At 44.0% G+C, this 20053-nt stretch overlaps 1 protein-coding gene across 1 annotated transcript in view; it reads right to left on the reverse strand.

The window, feature by feature from the left end:
• The window catches only part of Tm9sf2 (transmembrane 9 superfamily member 2), a 44073-nt gene that overhangs the window by 14445 nt on the left and 9575 nt on the right, over positions 1–20053 (reverse strand). Inside the window, exons 2-9 of the mRNA XM_051195199.1 lie at positions 17836–17903; positions 15374–15467; positions 8943–9070; positions 6760–6889; positions 5224–5348; positions 4677–4788; positions 3663–3742; positions 2258–2366 (exon numbers count right to left, since the gene is read on the reverse strand). Coding sequence (XP_051051156.1) covers positions 2258–2366; positions 3663–3742; positions 4677–4788; positions 5224–5348; positions 6760–6889; positions 8943–9070; positions 15374–15467; positions 17836–17903 — 846 coding nt within the window. The remainder of the gene's footprint in view (positions 1–2257; positions 2367–3662; positions 3743–4676; positions 4789–5223; positions 5349–6759; positions 6890–8942; positions 9071–15373; positions 15468–17835; positions 17904–20053) is intronic.

Below are 20053 nucleotides of genomic sequence, written 5' to 3' on the forward strand. Positions count from 1 at the left end.
CAATTCATAACACCTCGGTCCATCTGGTTACACAACACAGGCCTGTTTCTGACCTTGTTTCCATTTAGCTGATCCTCAACACAGCAGTCAGAGGGACCCCTCTAACCAACCAAGTCCTCACCTCCTACCCGTCCTTTAGAATGTGCCTCCACTCGGTTCCCCAGCATCCCTCTTGGCCGTCCTCCAGGTCCACCGGAGCCCCTCTCACAGGTTCCCACTTAAACCCGTATCTTCCTAACAGCAGACAATGCTACTGCTAACACATATTTTTATTGTAGTAAATAAACTTCAACTGAAATTTAAAAGTCCTATTAGAGTTATATGTAGGTATGATTTCAGTTCAGAGTAACAGTAATAGCCAGAGTGTGTCCTTTCTTCCTTTCTTGCATTCCTCTACATGCATTTTGGTACTAACACTTCCAGGACATTACACGGAATGAAGTATTATGAAACACACACGGTCTCTTAAGAGATGAAGTAAGTTTCACCTGGGATTGGTTTAATAAAAGCTGGAGGATGGGGAGGGGGAGGTTAGAATCTATAGATCAATCGTGCCTGAACATGAGTTTACAGATGCTAGGCAATGGGTTTACATATCTCTTTGCTTTGTGAATGTCTGTTTAAAACGTGAGAGGCTGAGAAAAACATGCACTTCTCTTCAGTTGAGCTAGTGTTAAATAAAGGATTGCGTTGTTTGAAAATTGTGAGTACTCAGTGGTTAAGAGCACTGACTGCTCTTCCAGAGGACCTGGGTTCAATTCCAAGCACCCACATGGCAGCTCACAACTGTAATTCCAGTTCCAGGGGACCCGATATCCATAGTAAAACACCAATGCATATAAAATAAACAAATAAAAAAACCCTGAAATTAAAAAAACAAAACAAATAAACAAAAAAACTAAGTGTGCAGTTGCACAGACCTCAAAAGCCAGCACCAGCGACACTGAGTAAGGACCAAATTTAAGCCCAGTCTGGAGTACATAACAAGACTCTGTCTCCACACGCACGCACATGCACACACATGCACACGCACGCATGCACACGCACACACACGCACACACACGCATGCACGCACACATGCGCGCGCGCGCGCGCAAAGCCCAGCAAAAGACAAAAACCTCAAAACAACAAAAAACAACAACAAAGAACAGGTAAATTTTGCCCAATGTGCATGGGCTTCTTTCTCTGGGGAAAAAGCCATGTGACTAGGCTCTTGTCACCTCGCAGAGACAGTCTACTATGAAATGGGTTACGTGCACTTACACACTCGCCTTGCGGCTTCTTTATTCTAACACCACTTGAAGCTTCTGTTTACTATGCATTCACAGCTGGCTCACTGTTGTTAATATTCAGCATTCTACTGTGTGGATAAGCTATAAAGTCAGCCACCTATTAACTGCTTATAATTATACAATTTCTAGGCAAGTGTAGCATACCTACTCTCTGAAAATAAAACTAACAATAAAAGTCTGCTGTGCCCAAGTTAATTCCCAAGCTGCACTGCTAGGCCCGGGTACCGACAGCTGGAAAGAAGGACTAGCACTGTCAAAGAGTCTTCCACTCTGCATTTCCACTGCGAACCAAGCTATGCGTGTTCTCTCAATCGCCCATACCGGCAGAGCCACGCGAACAAACAGCACTGACATGCACGTTCCTCACTGTGTACGGTCACCACGCGGATTTTCTGATTGAAGAAACAGTTTTATTCTCATAAACGTTGTCAGAGGACAACTTTCAGGGGTGGCTCTCTCCCTCTGTGGGCTGTGAGAACTGAACTCAGTGCATCGGGCTTGCACACAAAGCCTTCTACAGGGTTTGCCACAGGCCCCATTTCTTATGTCCTTTGCCCAGACTTCTCTTTCCAGATGAATACCTGCTGCGTCCTCACATCATCCATCAGACAGTCTGTCTGTCCACATTCATACACTTGTTATAGAAAGTGTCTCCTCGTCAACTCCTCGTCCATCTCTCTCTGAACTGTTTGCAGTTCCTTGGTCTGTTAAACAATCTCCACAAAGTCTGCCTGTGACCAAGTATTTCTGTTCACTGACAAAAGTGTCTCTCAATTCAAACAAGCAAACAGTTCATTTTATTTATGTTTAGGAAATACTTTATGGTTTTCTGTTTTTCTGTCTGGGAAATTTTTAGCTCTTATTTTTTCACATATTTCACATTCTGCAACTGAAAGTTCCCACTGTGGGAAATCTGAAATCTCTGTGGTGTCTAAAGACTACCTACATGAAACGTTTCCACTCACCGTAGAGTCCATCTGGTTATATCTGGCAATATCTTTATGCAGCGTGCGTAACATAATCATAGCTACCATTCCGGATAAGAAGAGAACAATAACCAAGGAGTTCATTATGCTGTGGGAACAAAGCATAGGATTGCAGCTCAGTCACGCAAGCGTCAAAACTCTTCACCGAGTGACAGAACAGCAGCGGTGGCGCATGCCTTTAGTCCCAGCACTCCGGAGGCAGAGGCAGGCACATCTCTGAGTTCTCAGGTGGCCTGGTCTATAGAGCGAGTTCCAGGACACAGAAAGAAATCCTACCTGGCCCTGGTTGTACTGGAGACCAGGCTGGACTCATGCTAGGACTAAAGGCATGCACCACCATGTCCGGCTTAGAAATCAAAACTTAGTGGTTCTTTTGGTTTTTGGAGACAGGCTTTCTCTGTGTAGCAGTCCTGGCTGTGCTTGAACTCAGAGATCCGCCGCCTCTGTGTCTTCCCCAAGCCACAGGACTAAAGGCCTGTGCCACCGCCTGGCTCAAAACTTCTTAAAAAACCAACTCATTCAGTGTACTGTGTTCTTCCAAGGACATATTTTCATATATCCATCATCGCCCTTCTTAACTCCCTCCCTTAGCTTTGTCCAGTTTGACTGCAACCCTGTGATCCTCCTGCCGCACTCAGTCATGGTACTGCAGACTGATTCCTGGCCATCGACTACAAACCCACAGCCTCTACCGCTGTGCAGCCTAGAATCAGGCTGGTTTTGTGTATGGACAACATTACTGTTTTCACATCACTGCAATACACACACCAAGGCAGCAAAGGCTGGCTTGGATCCTCAAGGAACTTACTGATGGGAAAATTTACTCAGTCAATTAGTGAATGTCAAGATTAGTCAGTAAAGCAGGAAAAGGAGGGACGCACAGTGAACTAGCTCCAAGACAAAGTCCAGAGTCATGCTTTGGAGTGAACAATGGCCGAACACTCTGACCTTAGTCAGTAATAGCCTTAGATGCTCCATCCCGTGACCTCTAAGCCCTTATCATTCCACTCCCATGAGCTACGCATTTCTGGATTAAGAAACAAACTTAGAAATAGATGACCTGCCTAGCCAAATACTTCATGGCTTAAAGCAGGGGTTCTCAACCTGTGAGTTACGATTCTTTTGGCAAACCTCTCTAAACGTATTTACATTATGATTCATGACAGTAGCAAAATTACAGTTAAGAAGTAGCAACAAAAACAATTTTATGTTGGGAGGGCCCATAACACTACGAATGTATTAAATCATCATGACGTTAGGAAGGTTGCACCACTGGCTTAAATTCAAGATCTCAACTCTAGTCCAGACCACTAAGCGCACGAACAGGGCTGGAGAGGGAATGAAATGCTCACAGGGAGGAGGAGCCAAGCAAGCAGACTCTTACCTAAACCACTGAATGTGGGTATGAGGCATGGACTCCAAAATGTAGTCCCATCTAGATGCCCATCTGATGTTTTTCTCTTCCTGGAGGGGAAGAAGGAAACTCTGAGCACCTTCTTTTGACAAGGTACATTAAGAATCTGAAAATTATTTTCAATAGCTCACTCTCCTAGCCTGTTAACACCTCAGTTTTAACAGCAGAACCTGACTTGCTAGTGAGAATGGGGTAGTTTTAGATTTATTCAAAACCAGTGCAAATAGACTGAAACTAAGCAGTAAATAACAAACAAACAAAAACCCAAACAAACGCAAGCGTGGCAAGAATTCCAGCAATACTTACATGTTTGTGTTTTTAAAAGTCCAGCTCTTAAGTTATAGCTAGTACTAGTGGATTTTCAATGCCAAAATTTAGAGCTATATTTAATTTCTTGAGAAAATAACAAGAACAGGACGAGTTCTCCTTAAACTGTAGCTATGGGACGACTCACAAGACCATGGTTATACCACAGGTACACTGAACATCTGGTAAATGCCATTCACACTGGAGTTTTACCTAAAGACACATACTGTTTATTGTGCTGGCCTTGAAAATTAAATACTACACATGGGGACATTAAACATCACAGCTATCTTAGCTAGTCAAGGTAAAAATGTAAAAGCAGAGGTAGAATTCTTCCCCATATTTCTGACGACCACCTTCTCTGATACCCTCATGCTCATTATGAAAAGGACGACGCTTCCCACAAGCTCCTGACATTTCACATCACCTTCTACACCTACTTCCTGAGCTTGTCTTACACGCACCTCTTAGTTGTAACGCACACTAAGCACAATTCCCCAATCTCCTATATCTTTTCATTTAAACTACAATTTAGTCTTAGGAATGATTTTGTTGTTTGGTGCATTGACAGGTATTCTAAAAACTTATCTACTTGACCATTAGTATTTTTAATTAGGTTAAGTGGTACATATTTAAAACCAGTTTTTGAATTATACTCAAGGTTAAAAACAAACTTACCTCAAAACTAATAGAGTAAGTGTAGGCAATTTTGATCTCCCCAGAAGCCTTGTTACTTATATCCATGGGGGGTCCAGAGCAGTCTGGTTTATCTATATGGGTATGTTTGAAGCTGTGGGAAGAAGCATTTTGGCAAAATAATGTTAAAGTTCAGTTTAGAAAAACAAAACAAGATGCACAAAGAAAGGCATCTCAATCTCCACTCCCTTTACAGAGAAATCATTATTACTGTTTCTCTGAGCAGCCTACAACAGCCTCATGAACGTTACACTTGAGCTCTTGCTGGAATTAAGACTAAGGAATAAGCACTTGACCTCAAAGTACTTACCCTTTAGATCTCAGTTTCACTTACACTTGTTTATGGGGTGAGGGGAGGTGTTGAGGGACATGATCTCACTCTTTAGGCCTGGCTGGCTTGGAGCTCACAATGCCCTGTACCCACCTCAATCCTCCTGCCTCAGACTCCCAGAGTGCTAGGATTACAAGTGTGAGCCACCACACCTGGTTGCAATAGTTTTTGTTTGTTTTAACCTACGTGTATATTTACCTTTTTGGTTCAAGTTTAGCAGCTACTAATCTTGCTCCCATGGACCCAGTTTCAACAACATGATAATATATTTTGATGTCAACATGATTGAAGATGTAGAAAGTATCTCTCTCATGGAATTCTGACTGTGAAAGAGAACATACAGTTAAAGACAGAGCATTATCTACGGCAGAACCAAGCAGACTTCACCAATGACGACTGGACAAAGTTCAGATGAAATTTTCATCCTTCCCTATCACAAGCTGCAGCTTTAAACTTGAAGCCCTTACAAGCCAGAGATAAATGGAGAAGGTAAATGATGGTTTCTAAGGTTTAATTTTACATAAAAACTAATATACACCTGCTTAAACCAGGTAACCAATATTTTCTAGCTTTTCACTTACAATAAAATGTTAAAAAAAGAATTGTAAATATGCAAAACTATCCACATTTAATCGCATCTCCTCTCTAAAAATCTGCAAAATGATTTAAATAAATAACCTCAACTACTCAAGTACCCGTGGTCAACTTTCACAAGAGGATTCATCAATAAAATGAGATTTATGCTAACTTATCAGATCATATCCATTAAGAGAGTGAATCAGGCTCAGTATGTAAAAACCTCATACACCCAATATTAGTAATAACAACATAGTATAGAATTAGTGATTATTCCATACCAACGTCTCTGCTCTTAGTACTCTACCCTTATCATTGAAGCAGGGCTTCAAAGACAAACATCTTACACAAAGGATATTCTCAAGCTTTTGCAATATAAATTCACGAACTTTATGGAGAAGCTTCTGACACTCCAGTATCTATGTAAGATTTATGCATCAGATGTTCCTTCCTCAGAGTCCCTCCTAAGACTAGCAGGTTTTTCTTACTTTTCCTTAATAACTACGTTTGCTCTAAAAAAGGTTTATGACTTTCTTAAAGTTGCATTTTTATTGTGCATGTGTGGGCACATGTGTGGAGGTCAGAGGACAACCTCGGGGAGTCGGTAATCTCCTTTCTCCGAACGGGTCCTGGGAACTGAACTCAGGTCACCAAGCACCTTTACCTAATGAGCCATCTCACCTGCCCTGAATCTAACTTTTTTTTTTATTAAAAATTTCTGAAGGTTTATTTTTAGTGGGTACATGTCTTTAATCCCAGCACTACTCGGGAGGCAGACAGGCAGATCTCTGACTGTTTTGGTGTTATATGTGTGTCTTAAGTGCCAGTGCTCTTACAAGTCATAAGAGGTCCCCGGAACTGGAGCGCTAGGCTCCCGTGAGCCACCTGACACCATCCCTCCAGCCACAGAATCTAACTTTTAACTGAGTCAGAACCGAGACTTAGCACTTAACACAGAACTATTGTAAGAGACTGTAAATGTTGAACTGAATTCGAATTATTTTAATCCTAGAGTTAAATTTGCAGCTTTAATCTGCCTTAAATTTAAGATCTAAGTAATGTACTTGAGAACATCTGCATTCATCCTATGCCTGTAATAGTTCTGTTTAAAGATCAAATTCTCCTCCCAAAAAGCAGTGCAAAGTTTATCAGACTTACACTAATAACACAGGCATCTTTTGCATGGCCTTTGTCTGTAATGTAACAGCCAATAGGAAATCCAGGATTACAGAACCTCTGACCATCTTCGACATCATAACACCACGTTACAGGCATATTATCCACAATCCTGTGCAGGTAAGTAAAAGTCGAGTTAGGAGAGAGCCTAGCAAACACAACTTAATACTGCTTACATCAACGTCACTTTACGAATGTAAACATTTCTAAATGCCTTGTTTCGTTTTGTTTTTTTTTTATTGAGACGGGGTTTCTCTGTGTAGCCCTGACTGTCATCAAAACTCAGGGATCCAACTGCCTCTGAATCCCAAGTGCTGGGATTACAGGCATGCAACATCATCGCCCAGCTTCTAAACGTCTTAAGATCCCAAATCCCACACTGTCTGAAGAGACCTACGCGCAGGCTGTGAGCACATGCTCTGCAGGAAAGGGTTATACACATCAGCTGCCACAGCTGTAAAACTGATGGCATCGTCTAGGCACCTGGGTACAGCTTTTACCTTCAGCAGAGCACTTGAAGCTGGAAGCAGGTGCAGAGCGATGTATCTGGCTCCTGAGGAGCTTACTAGGCAGACATAAACGGTGTTTATTACAGCAGCTCAGTAGAAAGGCAAAGAGTACAACGATGAGATGAAATTTAACTAAAGGGTGCAGAAAATAAGTGGAGATTACAGTATTTTCTGATAAAACTTATAAATCCAAGTGATTTATAAGAGAAATATTGCTATAAAGCAAGAGAACTAAATCTTCGAAGTTTATAGTGAGAAAACACTGGCGTCGTGAGGCTGCATTCCAGTCCAGGCGTGTGGGCCTCTGCTTAGAACACACTGCAGGGCGCAAAACAAAAAACCAGCCAAAACAAGCTAGTCGTATTACAGTCATAAGACTACACTCCGGGGCATGTTTTATTTTTTAATTAATGTGTGCCCTAGGAAGTAAAATTATGATTCTCTATCACCCAAGGTGTATGTTAATGACCTAATAAAACATGTCTTGCCATATCTAAGTGCTACTTAATAGCACTCTGTGTACCAAATTTTAGAAGCACCTATACTATTAAGCTATTTATTATTATTATACCCAAAAGACTATAACATAAAATATTAGAAACATAAAACAATGCCATATAAATAATTCAGAGTTTCGTGGGAAACTAAGTCATCAGTCAGTTGCTTTAGACAGAGTGCAGTCTAACCAGTGAGTGCACACAGGCGACACAGGGCGTCCTTACGCTGGTCTGCTGGAAAGAAGACGCCACATAAAAACTAGAGTGCTGGCTGCCACGAGGGAGTGGGAGGCCACTGGGCTCTAAAAGCAAACCCAGGTATCAGAGTGTATGCTGAATGCAAAGAGAAACCCTAACAAATGAATGGCTGCAAGAATATCCCTAGAATGGCTGCTTCCTAAGCCAGGAGGCAGCATTTATTTCCTAACATACATTAGTTTAACCCCATCTCCAACGCCACAGTGTGAAAGAGCATCGAAAGACAACACAAGGGTGTTTCCCCAGAAGCTCTGCAGGTCCAAGTCCCAACTGTCGCCACAAAGGACCCTTTCCTTTCAGGGCGGAAGCTCCCTCCTCCACCCAGGGCCTCTCAGGGACTCCACCAGCACAACTTCACCATAAACAGTAAGTCTCAACAACTCAGCCGAGAGGCTGCTGCCGAGGCTGCAATAACAGCACTGTGGCAAAAAGGAGTGAACTTGGCAATGAAGTCCCTGTGTCATTTAACACAGACACATCTATATTAATGAGATTTTGCAGTTTTGAAAACTGTACACCATTTTCTTTTGTTGAAGTGGTAGGATCTGAGATTAAATGTGCTAAAGTTAGCTTCCAAACCTATTTCTATGCCATAAGCCGCAGTATAGACTCTTGAAAGACTTTTTGATTTCAACACAAACTGGTAAGAAACTTGTTAATGTTGCACCATGGTTACAAAACACAAAGCAGATTTGATCTGAATGAAGATGCTGCTTACAAATGTTAAATTTGGCTGTGCTAATGCTCCTTCTTTTGGCCATCTCTTCCCCACAGCATAAAGTTGGTCCCGTGTTAACCACACATGACCACAGTATAGCAGGCCCTGCCGGGTGAAGGCAGCACCCGACACCCGGGATCTCAGCAGGAAAGACAACACAGAAACAGAAATCTCATGTCTCACCAGTGATGCTGATAGTTCAGCAGCATACTTTTTTTCAGGAAGTCCAACTTCTGTTTGTCTTCAGCCTTCTCTGTATGGTATGTTTTCGTGCAAACAAGCTTACAGGTTTCCATCTTATTAAATGTGAACTGTATAGAAAGAATGCAGAAATACATTAACAAATTATCCAAAAAGATAGAGGTTCTTCCTAAGGGAACAGGTAATTTCTTTTTTTTTTTTTTAAAGATTTGTTTGTTTATTTATTTATTATGCATACAATATCCAGATCTCAGAACAGATGGTTCTGAGCCACCATGTGGGTGCTGGGAATTGAACTCAGGACCTCTGGAAGAGCAGCCAGTGCTCTCAACCCCTGAGCCATCTCTCAGCCCCAGGTAACATCCTAAGTCATCAATATTGGTGATCAGCACCTAAAACCCACCACAGCTCACTCAATCACACTGAAACTTCAATCTGCTTCTCTACAGAGTTAAGCCTGCAACTTTTCTGGTCACGTTTTCTTTCATGTTCTGATGTCTTCAATTTATTCTTCTACATGTAAATGAGATCTACAAGAAAAGGAAGTCGGAGCAGGTTCCCTGTAGGCATGATCTAAATTTCTGGAGTTGATAGCTTCTAGTAAAAAGGACCCAAGGTTCCTATGCCAAATGGACGGCATTAATCAGGGTCCTTTATGTTCAACATGAGACTCAGCAGTGAGCACATCTAAAAATCAGAGCACATATGGTCGTTTAGTCAGGTTTACACACTGTTCATTTTCAGGATTCTATTTATAAAAAAGATCAAATAAAAATTAGTAATTCCTTAAAAATCAAATTGAAAAACTAAAGTTTCCTCCAAATTTGAGCCCAGAATTTACCACACAGACATACACCCCACTCACAGAACATTTTAATGACAGGTTTGCAATGATTCGCTGTGAGCCATTTAAGTGTTAATTTTAAAAATGCTTTTCTGGGCTGGAGGCTGGGGGCAGAGCACACTGGCAGAGCACCAGAGGAGCAGTGAGCATGAGGCTCTGGTTCAACCTGCAGAACCAAAACCAGAATCAACTGTCCACCTATATGAACAGCTTTGTATTTCCACAAGACCGTGACATAGTAACTACATATATAAACCATAGTAATTTGTAATGAAAAAGTGTGTTTCATTTCTAAATAGCCCACTTGACTTGCCTGTTTTGAAACAAGGTTTATTACTCTATTACAGCGTGGTCCCATTCTGAAGGTCCTTCTACCAACCCACGCCTCCACAATGCTGGGGTCTCTGTAGGTACACACTACAGCACCCGGCTAGGGGTCTACTTGTGCTACGCTGGCTGCCGCTCGAGCTGATGGTGAATGTCTAAGTGTAGGCCACTGCTGCCATCTGTCAGCCGACAGTTTAATTTTCACCATATCACCTCACCTAAAACAGAGCATTTGTACCAATACTCTGAACCTTAAGGTTCATTTTAGTAAGTGGAAAGTAGTAACACAGAAGCACTCACAGTACAGAATCGGAGGCACAGAGGTCACACTTAAGTAAACAGACATCATCTCCTCTACCAGTCATACAACAGGTGATCCCAAGCTTCAGACTAATGGGTGAACTGGAGTTGGCAGACCCAACTTCTGTGTTCAACCGTGAAAGACACAAAAAGACCAAAGGAGGTGTGTGTGTGCACATGTGCATGTGTATGTGCATGCATGGTGTGTGTGCAGGTGAGCACGTGTGCATGCAGCCTATGAGCCACAGGCCAATGTCAGACAGCCTCTTCTAACTGCTCTCCACTGTAGTTTTGAAACGGTGTGTCCCTGAACTGGAGCTCACTGACTCACAGCTCCCCAGTGGGGAGTACAGGTACATGCACTACTGTACCCTGTACGCAGCTTTTATATGGGTGCTGGGCTCTGAATTTAGGCCCAGTCCTGGTGTTATCTGATTAGACAGCAATAGTTAACATTATCCTAATGCTCCACATGTTCTATGCATGTTCATACTCATATTTATCAAGGCTCATGTGTTCCACCCAACAAAGGATGGGGTTGACCTTACTGACACTTTGCAGATAAAAAAAAAACAAAGGCATAAAAGAGACAAACTAGGAAATGCCGGTCAGGATGTGACCCAATCGAGTTGAGCAGCACAAACAAAATGCTCCTCTCTGTGTTTTAAATCACTGTTGCTGTGGATCTAACAGCATCTTTATTGTTACATGTGTGTCTATGGACCACACATGCACACATGGCTCCTGGAGGCCAGGTGAGGGTGCTGAATCCTCTGGGACTAGAGTGACAGTTGGCTGTAAGATGCCAGGGTTCTCTGGAGGCACAGTCAGTGCTTCTAACTGCTGAACTATCTTTCCAGCACCCAGTACTTAAGTTTTAGTAAGAATTTAAACATGGTGTTAGCTGTCAAGGAAACCAATCTCCCTTTATAACATACAAGCCCAACTTTGTCCTAGTTTTACTTAATTTTAGTGTGTGTGTGTGTGTGTGTGTGTGTGTGTGTGTGTGTGGTGTATGTGCACACACAGGGGAGCGCTCATGTTCATGTATGTGGTGGTCAGGAGCTGTCTTGCTCAATCACTCTCCATATCATAAAATATACAACTTTTAATTCTTATTTTGTGCGTGTGCTCTTGCATGGTAAATACATGTGGCACTCACAGTAGCCAGAAGAGGGCATGTGAAGCCTTAAACTGTTCATGTCCCAAATTTACTCTTCTGCTCATCCCAATTCTCCTTTTCTGCCTTAGGAAATGAAAACCCCAGTCTATATCCTATTCCTTGGCTAATTCTCTTGTGAAATACAGAAAATAAATGACCCAGAGACAGATACTGGGGTTCAAACTTCAAGCTGAACATCAGGAAAGCAGGGCAGCAGGGCCCTAGCTCTTACTCAAACTGAAAGGTGACCCTGGCTCTACCATAGCTCAGGCTGCTGCTGCCTCCTCAGCGTGGCTGGGAGCCCTGAGACTTCAGTGTCTTCCTGTCCTCCGCGTGGCTGGAGACCCTGCCCCTGTCTCATACACCTCTCTAATGCTGGGATTAAAGGTGTGTGCTCCCAGGTGCAGGAATCAACGGCTTGAGCTCTGTTACTCTTCACTCTTGTGGCTTTGAACTAACAGAGATCCGTCTACCTCTTAATCCTGAGCCCTGGGATTAAAGGTGTGCACCACTGCCTGATTTTTATAGCTGACTTTGCTTTCTGAATCCTCAGGCAAGCTTTAATGAATCATAAATAAAGTATCAAGACACTCCTGGCTCCACTTTTTTAAAGTTTTTATTTTTATGTGTATGCTCTGCCGGCATGCAGTGTAACACACACACACACACACACACACACACGCACGCACGCACGCACGCACGCACGCACGCACAAACGCACAAACGCACGCACGCGCGCGCACACACACACACACACACGCTACGCTCACAGAGTCCAGCAGGGGGTCAGGTTCCTGAAACTGAGTTACAGCTCTGAACTGCTATGTGGGTGCTGGGAACTGCAGCAGAGCGGTCTTAACCCCTGACCCATCGCTCCAAGTCCTCTTGGCTCCACTTTCAAAACAACAGACTGATCCTAAGAGTCCAATTACTCCACAGTCTCCTCCCTTCTAGCCATCCCTAGGTCCAGCGTCCTACCTGGCTGGCTACAAAATCTCCCAACCTCCCAGCTTTTCTCCTTGCCCTCCGAGTCTGTTCTGAACTTGCCCCCATAATGGGTGATGATCCAAGCTGATGCAAACTCCCCAATTCTGCTCAGATGTAAAGGGCCCAAAGCTTTTTTCCCTCACTGTTGTTTCTGATGGTGCCAAGGACTGAACCCAGGGCCACCAGCATGCCAGTGAAGGGACCATGACAGGCTACAGAAAAGACTCAACGTGCGCTTGCCTGACCCTGGGTACAAGGGCACAACAGTGAGGAGCAGAGCATAGCAACCGCCCTGGGAGGGCCTATAGGCCATAGCAACCAGTTGGCCAATCAACACTAAACAGGTCAGGTCTCCCCAGCTGGGAAGCTCAGCGACACTGAGACCTGCACTTGCCGGCCCCCAGACACTCCGTTAGCGGTCCTGTAAGTTTCCCACCTCACAGTTCCTGGGGTCCTTCTCCTGTCATCCGCCATGACGAGTGAACAAAGGGCCCGAGTTAAGGCAGTTGGCTCATTAAACAAGAAAAGACTCTTGGCTTTTGCATCGGAATGGTCTCTTGATGATCTGGGGGTTCAGAATTTGGGCACGACACCAGCATGTGGCCTACCACTGAACGGTTCCCTTGTGTAACACGGCCCTGTTACTGTTTTGCCTCACACACACACACCCCTCAGCTCTATCACTCACTTGTTCAAGTTGCTCTGGCTTATCTGTGCACCTTCAGCACTCTGTGTGAATCCACACCTGGGGACTGCCATTTGCTGTCCGCCTCTTAAAATGCCTCCCCCAGGACTTCGTGAGGCTTACTCCCTTACTTACTTTCAAGGTCTTTTATTCAAATGTCACCTTCTCAGTGAGACTTTTTAAATTTACATTTTTTAATGTCACATCTGGGTAAGCCTATTTAAAATTGCAAATTCTCTGTTTTATTTTCAGGACTTCTTTCCAAGTGACTGACATACTATACACTTTAGTTGTCTCCATCTCCCCCTTGCCATCAATACAGAGGATCCACAGAGACCAGAGATTCCTTTTGTCTTGTGCACTGTTATAGTCTCCATCTGTAATAGTGCTACATTTCCCCACCCTAAACAGAAGTCACAGAAAAAGTGGCAGAGCAGACAGCAGGTGCTTTCTCTGCAGACCTAACAGGGTAAAAGTACCTGGAAATACAGTGCAGACGAATCAAAATGACATGGAAACAGATTGCTTAGCTGAGTGGTGACAGCACTCGGGGCAGAGCACAGTGAACCTCTGAGTTCCGGGCCAGCCTGGTCCACAACAGCCAGGGCTACACAGAGAAACCCTGTCTCGGAAAAGAGTGGGGGTGGTGGTGGTGAGGAAAGAAGTCAGACAGACAGACAGACAGACAGACAGAGGATCTCAATACACAGATGGCTGATTTGGAAAGAACAGTCTCCTCTTGCAACACCATGTTTTCATATGCCTGAATCTTCAAGAATCTTTAAACTTGGGACTAAAGAATTCATGCTTTTTGGTTTGGGACAGGATCTTGCTATGCAGCCTAGGATGACCTGGAACTGCCTTTAGTACCCCTACAGGCACAAATGCCACATCGCTCTGCCTAACACAGACCTCGATCCTAAAGTTTCTATCCAACAAGAAGAATATTAGGTACATGTCAATCTTCATTTTAGTATCCTTCTGTTATACTTTTCCCTTAACTCCCAGGACAAGGGATTAAATGTGAACAATCCCAGGACCCAAGGGTCCCACATACACTTAGAATGTCAAGAGTGAGACCCTGTTAGAGGCCAGCCCTGGCTTTTCCTGGCCTTCCCAGCTCAGTGTTGGGCCAAAGGCTGAGTGCCTGGTAGTGTGAGGTCCCTGCACCCTTCCTGTCACACACATTAACTGACTCTTCTACTCTTCTCCCCCTCCCCCCCACCTGCTCCTTCCCTCTTTCTGTCCTCCCTCCCTCCCTCCTTCCCCCTTCTAGTTTTTTTGAGACAGGGTTTCTCTGTGTAGCTCTGTAAGCCATGTTGACCTCAAGCATAGAGATCCACCTGCCTCTGCTTCCCAAGTGCTGGGATTAAAGGTGTGCACCATCATCTCCTGGCTACTCTTTCCATTTTTGAGACTGGTCTCAGGTAGTTCCAGGCTGGCCTGAGGGCACTCAGTCTTCCTGTCTCCAATCCTGAGTGCTGGATTATAGGCTGTACCGCCATGCTTGGTTTTGTGGGGCCAAGGATAGACCCCAGGCCATTGTACATGGCAAAGCACTGTGCCAAATCAATTATATCCCACTCCTCAAAAACACTCTAAATGACTCAAACAGAAAGATAAGCTAAGCAAACCAAGACCAAAATTTAAATTAAATTTTTAAAAAATCTCCTCAAAATAACAGTGGAGAAGGCCTGGCAACATCACACTTTGGGACAGAGGAAATCTATAGACACTGTTCAGAAACAGAAGGAAACAGACAGGAAAAGGTATGCTGCGAGACGGAAAGAAGTCTCTATACTGCCTGTCACATGAGCTGTGTGTGATGGCTCCGTAAGAAAGACCTATCAATGGCACACTATGAAAAGAAGGGTCTCTCTAAACCATAGCTTTGAGAAATTGCTGCTGGGGGCTGGAGGGATGGCTCAGTGGTTAAGGGCACTGCCTGCTCTTCCAGAGGTCACTGTTGACTCCCAGCACCCGCATGGCAGCTCACAGCCACCTGTAACTCCAGTCCCAAGGCATCCCTTTGGGCAGCAGGTACAAGTGGTACACACACGTGGGCTAAACACCCATACATGCAAAATAAGCTTAAACTGAATACAAACCTTATATGGTGAAGGTTCAATTCTCTCCCCGAATAATACCTGACCAAGATTTTCAGATGGGCGTTTTCCTTCTGATGCTTGGCAAAAATCAAACCTGAGGAAAGAACACAAACATCATGAGGTAAGAACCACTGGACGGTCTCCAGAGACCCCTTATTTAACAGCTCCTTCAATGAGGAGCATCACAGTTTCCACCAGAAGCAGACATTTCCTCTACTATACACATCTAAGGGCTTAAAGAATTTACACATTGTGGATTATTCACTTCAAGTTTAATTATACATCATTTATAATATAGCCTTATTCTTCAGGCATTTTTCCTCAAGATTGATCTTTGATATAACTTTTTTTTTTTTTTTTGGTGCTATTTCGAGTCAGTGTTCTCTGTGGTGTAGCTCTAGTTGTCCTGGAACTCACTCTCTCTGTGGACCAGGCTGGCCTTGAACACATAGAGATCCGCCTGCCTCTGCCTCCTAAGTGCTGGGATTAAGGGCGTGCGCCACCACCGTCTGGTTTGTTGTAACTTGTCAATGCAGATCTTCCCACCCGGCTATGGTGGCTGCCCACTCCCTCACTGTGAGAACTCAGAATGGTGAGCAAGAATGCTCAGTCACCTTATGACCTCTCCTACAATTTCCCTGTATACAAGTCAGCTTTAGTGACACTCTGCTTCAATGTGATAGCCCAATGTCAATTCTGCCACAGAAAACCATAGGGCTTTCTGTGTCCACAGTGAATAATTCCGGGAATGGGGATGGTGACAGAATAGTAAAATCCCTGAAGTGAGGGTTTGCTGCCCTCACACAGAGCTGAACCCTAAGTGGGTCTGAGACACTGAGCTTTGCTAACTGGGACCAGGGTGATGATTCAAGTAGTCTGTCCTTAGCAGACAGACACTAGAAAGGGAACCCAGGCCATGAAGTCCCAGAAGGCTCTGTAACATCAGCCCGGAGCCATACTCTAGTCTTATGCATACTCAGAGATTCCTACAGGCTAGTATCTTTTCTATGTAGTAAAAATTGTTCTTTACAAGTATTTGGGCCATGAAAACTTTTTTATGATTTATTTTTATTTGTACGCCTGCATGTGTGCCTGTGTCAGGGTGTCAGACTCCCTGGAACTGGAGTTATAGGCAGGTGTGAGCTGCCATGTAGGTGCTGGGAACAGAACCCAAGTCCTGGGGAAGAGCAGCCAGTGCTATCATCCACCCAGCTGTGCCTCTAGCCTCAGCAATGGAATCTGGGAACTATGTAACAGCTAAAATGGACACAGTGCACCGGGTACAGTATGTGACCAAAAAGCCTGACAACCTCATTATAGTCAGCTAAGCCTACGTAAAGGTGACAGAGCGCACAACCCCACAAACACACTCACACACACACACATGAGATAGTAACAAACAACAACTCTAAGACTGAGGTGACTGCACAGAGACATGAAAGGCGAGGACACTGTTGGGAAAGGTGCAAGTCAGGTATAGGCTTACTCTCCTTTAAAATAGAACTACGTTCAAATACCCCGACGAAAGCATGTCTCAGAGACAAAACGGTTCTTTCTGGGGACAATGTGAAGCACAATTGTCTTTAAAATGCAGGCCGCCAGATGAGGTGGCACACAGGCTTAGTTCCAGCACTTAGGAGGGAGAGGCAGGCGGATCTCTGGTTAGTTCCAGGACAGCCTGGTCTACACAGAGAAACCCTGTCTTGAAAGAACAAATAAATAAACAAAAAGCATAACAAAATAAAAAAGAGATGGCTCGGCTCTTTCTCAGGAAGGACCTGGATTCAAGTCCCAGCACCCTCAACATGGTGGCTCACAACCATCTCTATCTCTAGTACCAGAGGATCCGATGCCTTCTTCTGCCCCCAAACCAGGCATACGCTGCCACACCCAGCTCAGAACACTTGGAGAGAAAACATGCTGTTCTGGGGCTGAAGAGATGACTGGGTAGTCAGAGCACATGTGGCTCTTCCAGAGGACCTAAGCTCAGTTTCTAGCACCCACACGGTGGCCCTCAGCTGCCACGCCTCTCGTGGCTCTGTGGGCGCCTGCACACATGAGGTGGCATCACGCACACACAGAGACAGAGATTCTGCTTGGGAAAAATGAACTGCCCCTTTTATGCTTCTTCGCAGTGTAACAGATGCATCAGGGTTTTCCTCTTATATCTGACTGTAAGAAAATGAAATTTTGGTCTTCTTAAACTTTTATTTATGTGTATGGGTGTTTTGCCTGCCTGAATGTCTGCACACCACACACATGCCTGGTTTGGGGGCAGAGAAGGGAGACCTGTCAAGAGTCTGAAGTCAGCCAGGGCTACAGAGTGAGAGACCCCCCCATCTCTAACCAAATCTTCAGGCCTATGCACTTAGGGGGTTAATACACATTTATTAAAAGTTACACACACACAAATTCTGATGCATCACATAAAAGTTTATATAAAAAACAAGCTGGAAACTTACGCTGTATATTCATAAGGAAGAACAGATTCCACGGAATCAAGCCGGTTAACAAACAGCTCTATCTCAGCCTGAAATGAGGAAGCACACAGTTAGAACATGGACCCTGAAGACAGACATCTCAAGAAAATGCTACACGATCAAACTATTAAGCCATTCTCTTATAAATATTCAATTAATGAACTGTATGCACTTAAAATACACCTGTATAACTTTTACAGATGCAAGCATCTCCAATATTTCTAATGCTTTTTAAATTCTAAATTTTCTAAAATAAGTTTTTTTGCTTTTCTTCTTCTAAGACAGGGTTTCTCTGTGTAGCCCTGGCTGTCCTGGAACTCCCTGTGTAGACCAGGCTGGCCTTGAACTCACAGAGATCCACCTGCCTCTGCCTCCTGAGTGCCTGGACTAAAGGCGTGCTTCATCACTGCCCGGCTGAATAAGGTATTTTGAAAAGCATTTATCTCATTGTTTTTAAAAGCTTGATTTCCAAATTCAGCATTTCATTATACAGCACAAAAGCCGTTTCTATTTTTAGAGGATGGAGAGATGGTTAGGGTGACTGCTCTAGCAGAGGACCAGAGTTCAGAACCCAGCACCTCTGCCAGTTCAGCTCACAGCCTATATCCAGCTCTAGAGGCCTGGAGCTCACAGCCCTGTCTCCAGCTCTAGAGGACCGGAGCTCACAGCCCTGTCTCCAGCTCTAGAGGACCGGAGCTCACAGCCCTGTCTCCAGCTCCAGAGGACCGGAGCTCACAGCCCTGTCTCCAGCTCTAGAGGCCTGGAGCTCACAGCCCTGTCTCCAGCTCTAGAGGACCGGAGCTCACAGCCCTGTCTCCAGCTCCAGAGGACTGAATGCCCTCTTCTAGCCTCTACATTACTATCACACATGATGCAAGTTAACTGCTATCATTAGGAATATACTTTCTCAGTCTTGACTTGGGAAGCTAGGCTGCCAAGGCTTAAATCGGGACTCTGAAGGCAGCTGGGTGTCTACATTTTCTCATTTGAAGAATGAAAACGACAATCCCATTTTCTAGGTGAAAGCTAAGGGCTTACTACTGTGCAGCAATGTCCAACGGAACTTTAATGATGAGATGGGCACCACCTGCACTGTTGGATGCGGCGGCCTCCAGGCCACTGGAGGCTATTGGGCACTGAGGTTGTACTACCACTTAGAATGTGGTCAGTTATTACAGCTGAACAAACTGAATTCTTAACATGTATTTAATGCTAGCTACATTTAGATGGTCACAGAAGGCCAATGGCTTCTGAACTGGACAGAAAGGTAACAGAATATTACGCTGCTTGGTGCCATTTATATAATCTCTTTGTATACTTAACATTTCTACTCCAGTCACTATAGCCTTTCTGTTCCAGAAAACACAATTCTCATTTTATTAGTGCATCCCAGGGGTTGCAAACTTTCCCTATAAAGAGACAGTGAACAGTTCACGTCCTGTAGCAGCCACTGGCTCTATCTCTGTAAAAGCTGCCTGGACAACCGGTAGCTGCGGACACACCTATGGTCCAGTAAGCTGAACGGGCTTTAAGGAAAAAATTACATGTTCATGCAATTGTCAATCATAACTAAATAATACTCATCTTTCTTCCTGCCCACTTAAAAGATAACAACAATCTGTAGCTTGAGAGCCTTCCGAGACCAGGCAGGGAGCTAGGTCAGACTCCTAGTTTACCTGTGAGCCTCAGTTTTAGATTCTGCTAAATGTTCTAAATTCCCACACCACTACATCCAACTCTCTATTCCTACTTTCCCATCTCTGGAGTCATAACCCTTGAAAACTGAAAGGTTGCAATCTTTTCAATTACTTATCTTTATCATGCCAGCTGGTTTTCTTGGGACTCGGCTACACTCATAAAACACCTTTCTTTTAACACTTAAGTTATCAAGCAGAGCTATAGCAAAATTAAAGGTTCAAATACCAAAGTGTCCTAGAGTTATAGAATGCCTCTCTGTCCCAACGTATAAATTCTTCAAAGATACTCATCTCTCTCCTGTGTGCTATACCCAAGGCTACGTTCATTCTCAAGTATACATGGTTTCTTTTCAAATATTTTTCCTAAACTTGTCCAAGACCAAATTAATTTATGTTATTTAGTCCATAAAAATTTAACTGACTCAATTCTGCTCTCTCATATAACTTGTTTCTGGGACTGGGTCCCATGTAGCCCAGACTGGACCTGACCTGTTTGTAGAGCC

The sequence above is a fragment of the Phodopus roborovskii genome, unplaced genomic scaffold (genome assembly GCF_943737965.1).
Source record: "Phodopus roborovskii unplaced genomic scaffold, PHOROB, whole genome shotgun sequence".
NCBI classification, from domain to species: Eukaryota; Metazoa; Chordata; class Mammalia; order Rodentia; family Cricetidae; genus Phodopus; species Phodopus roborovskii.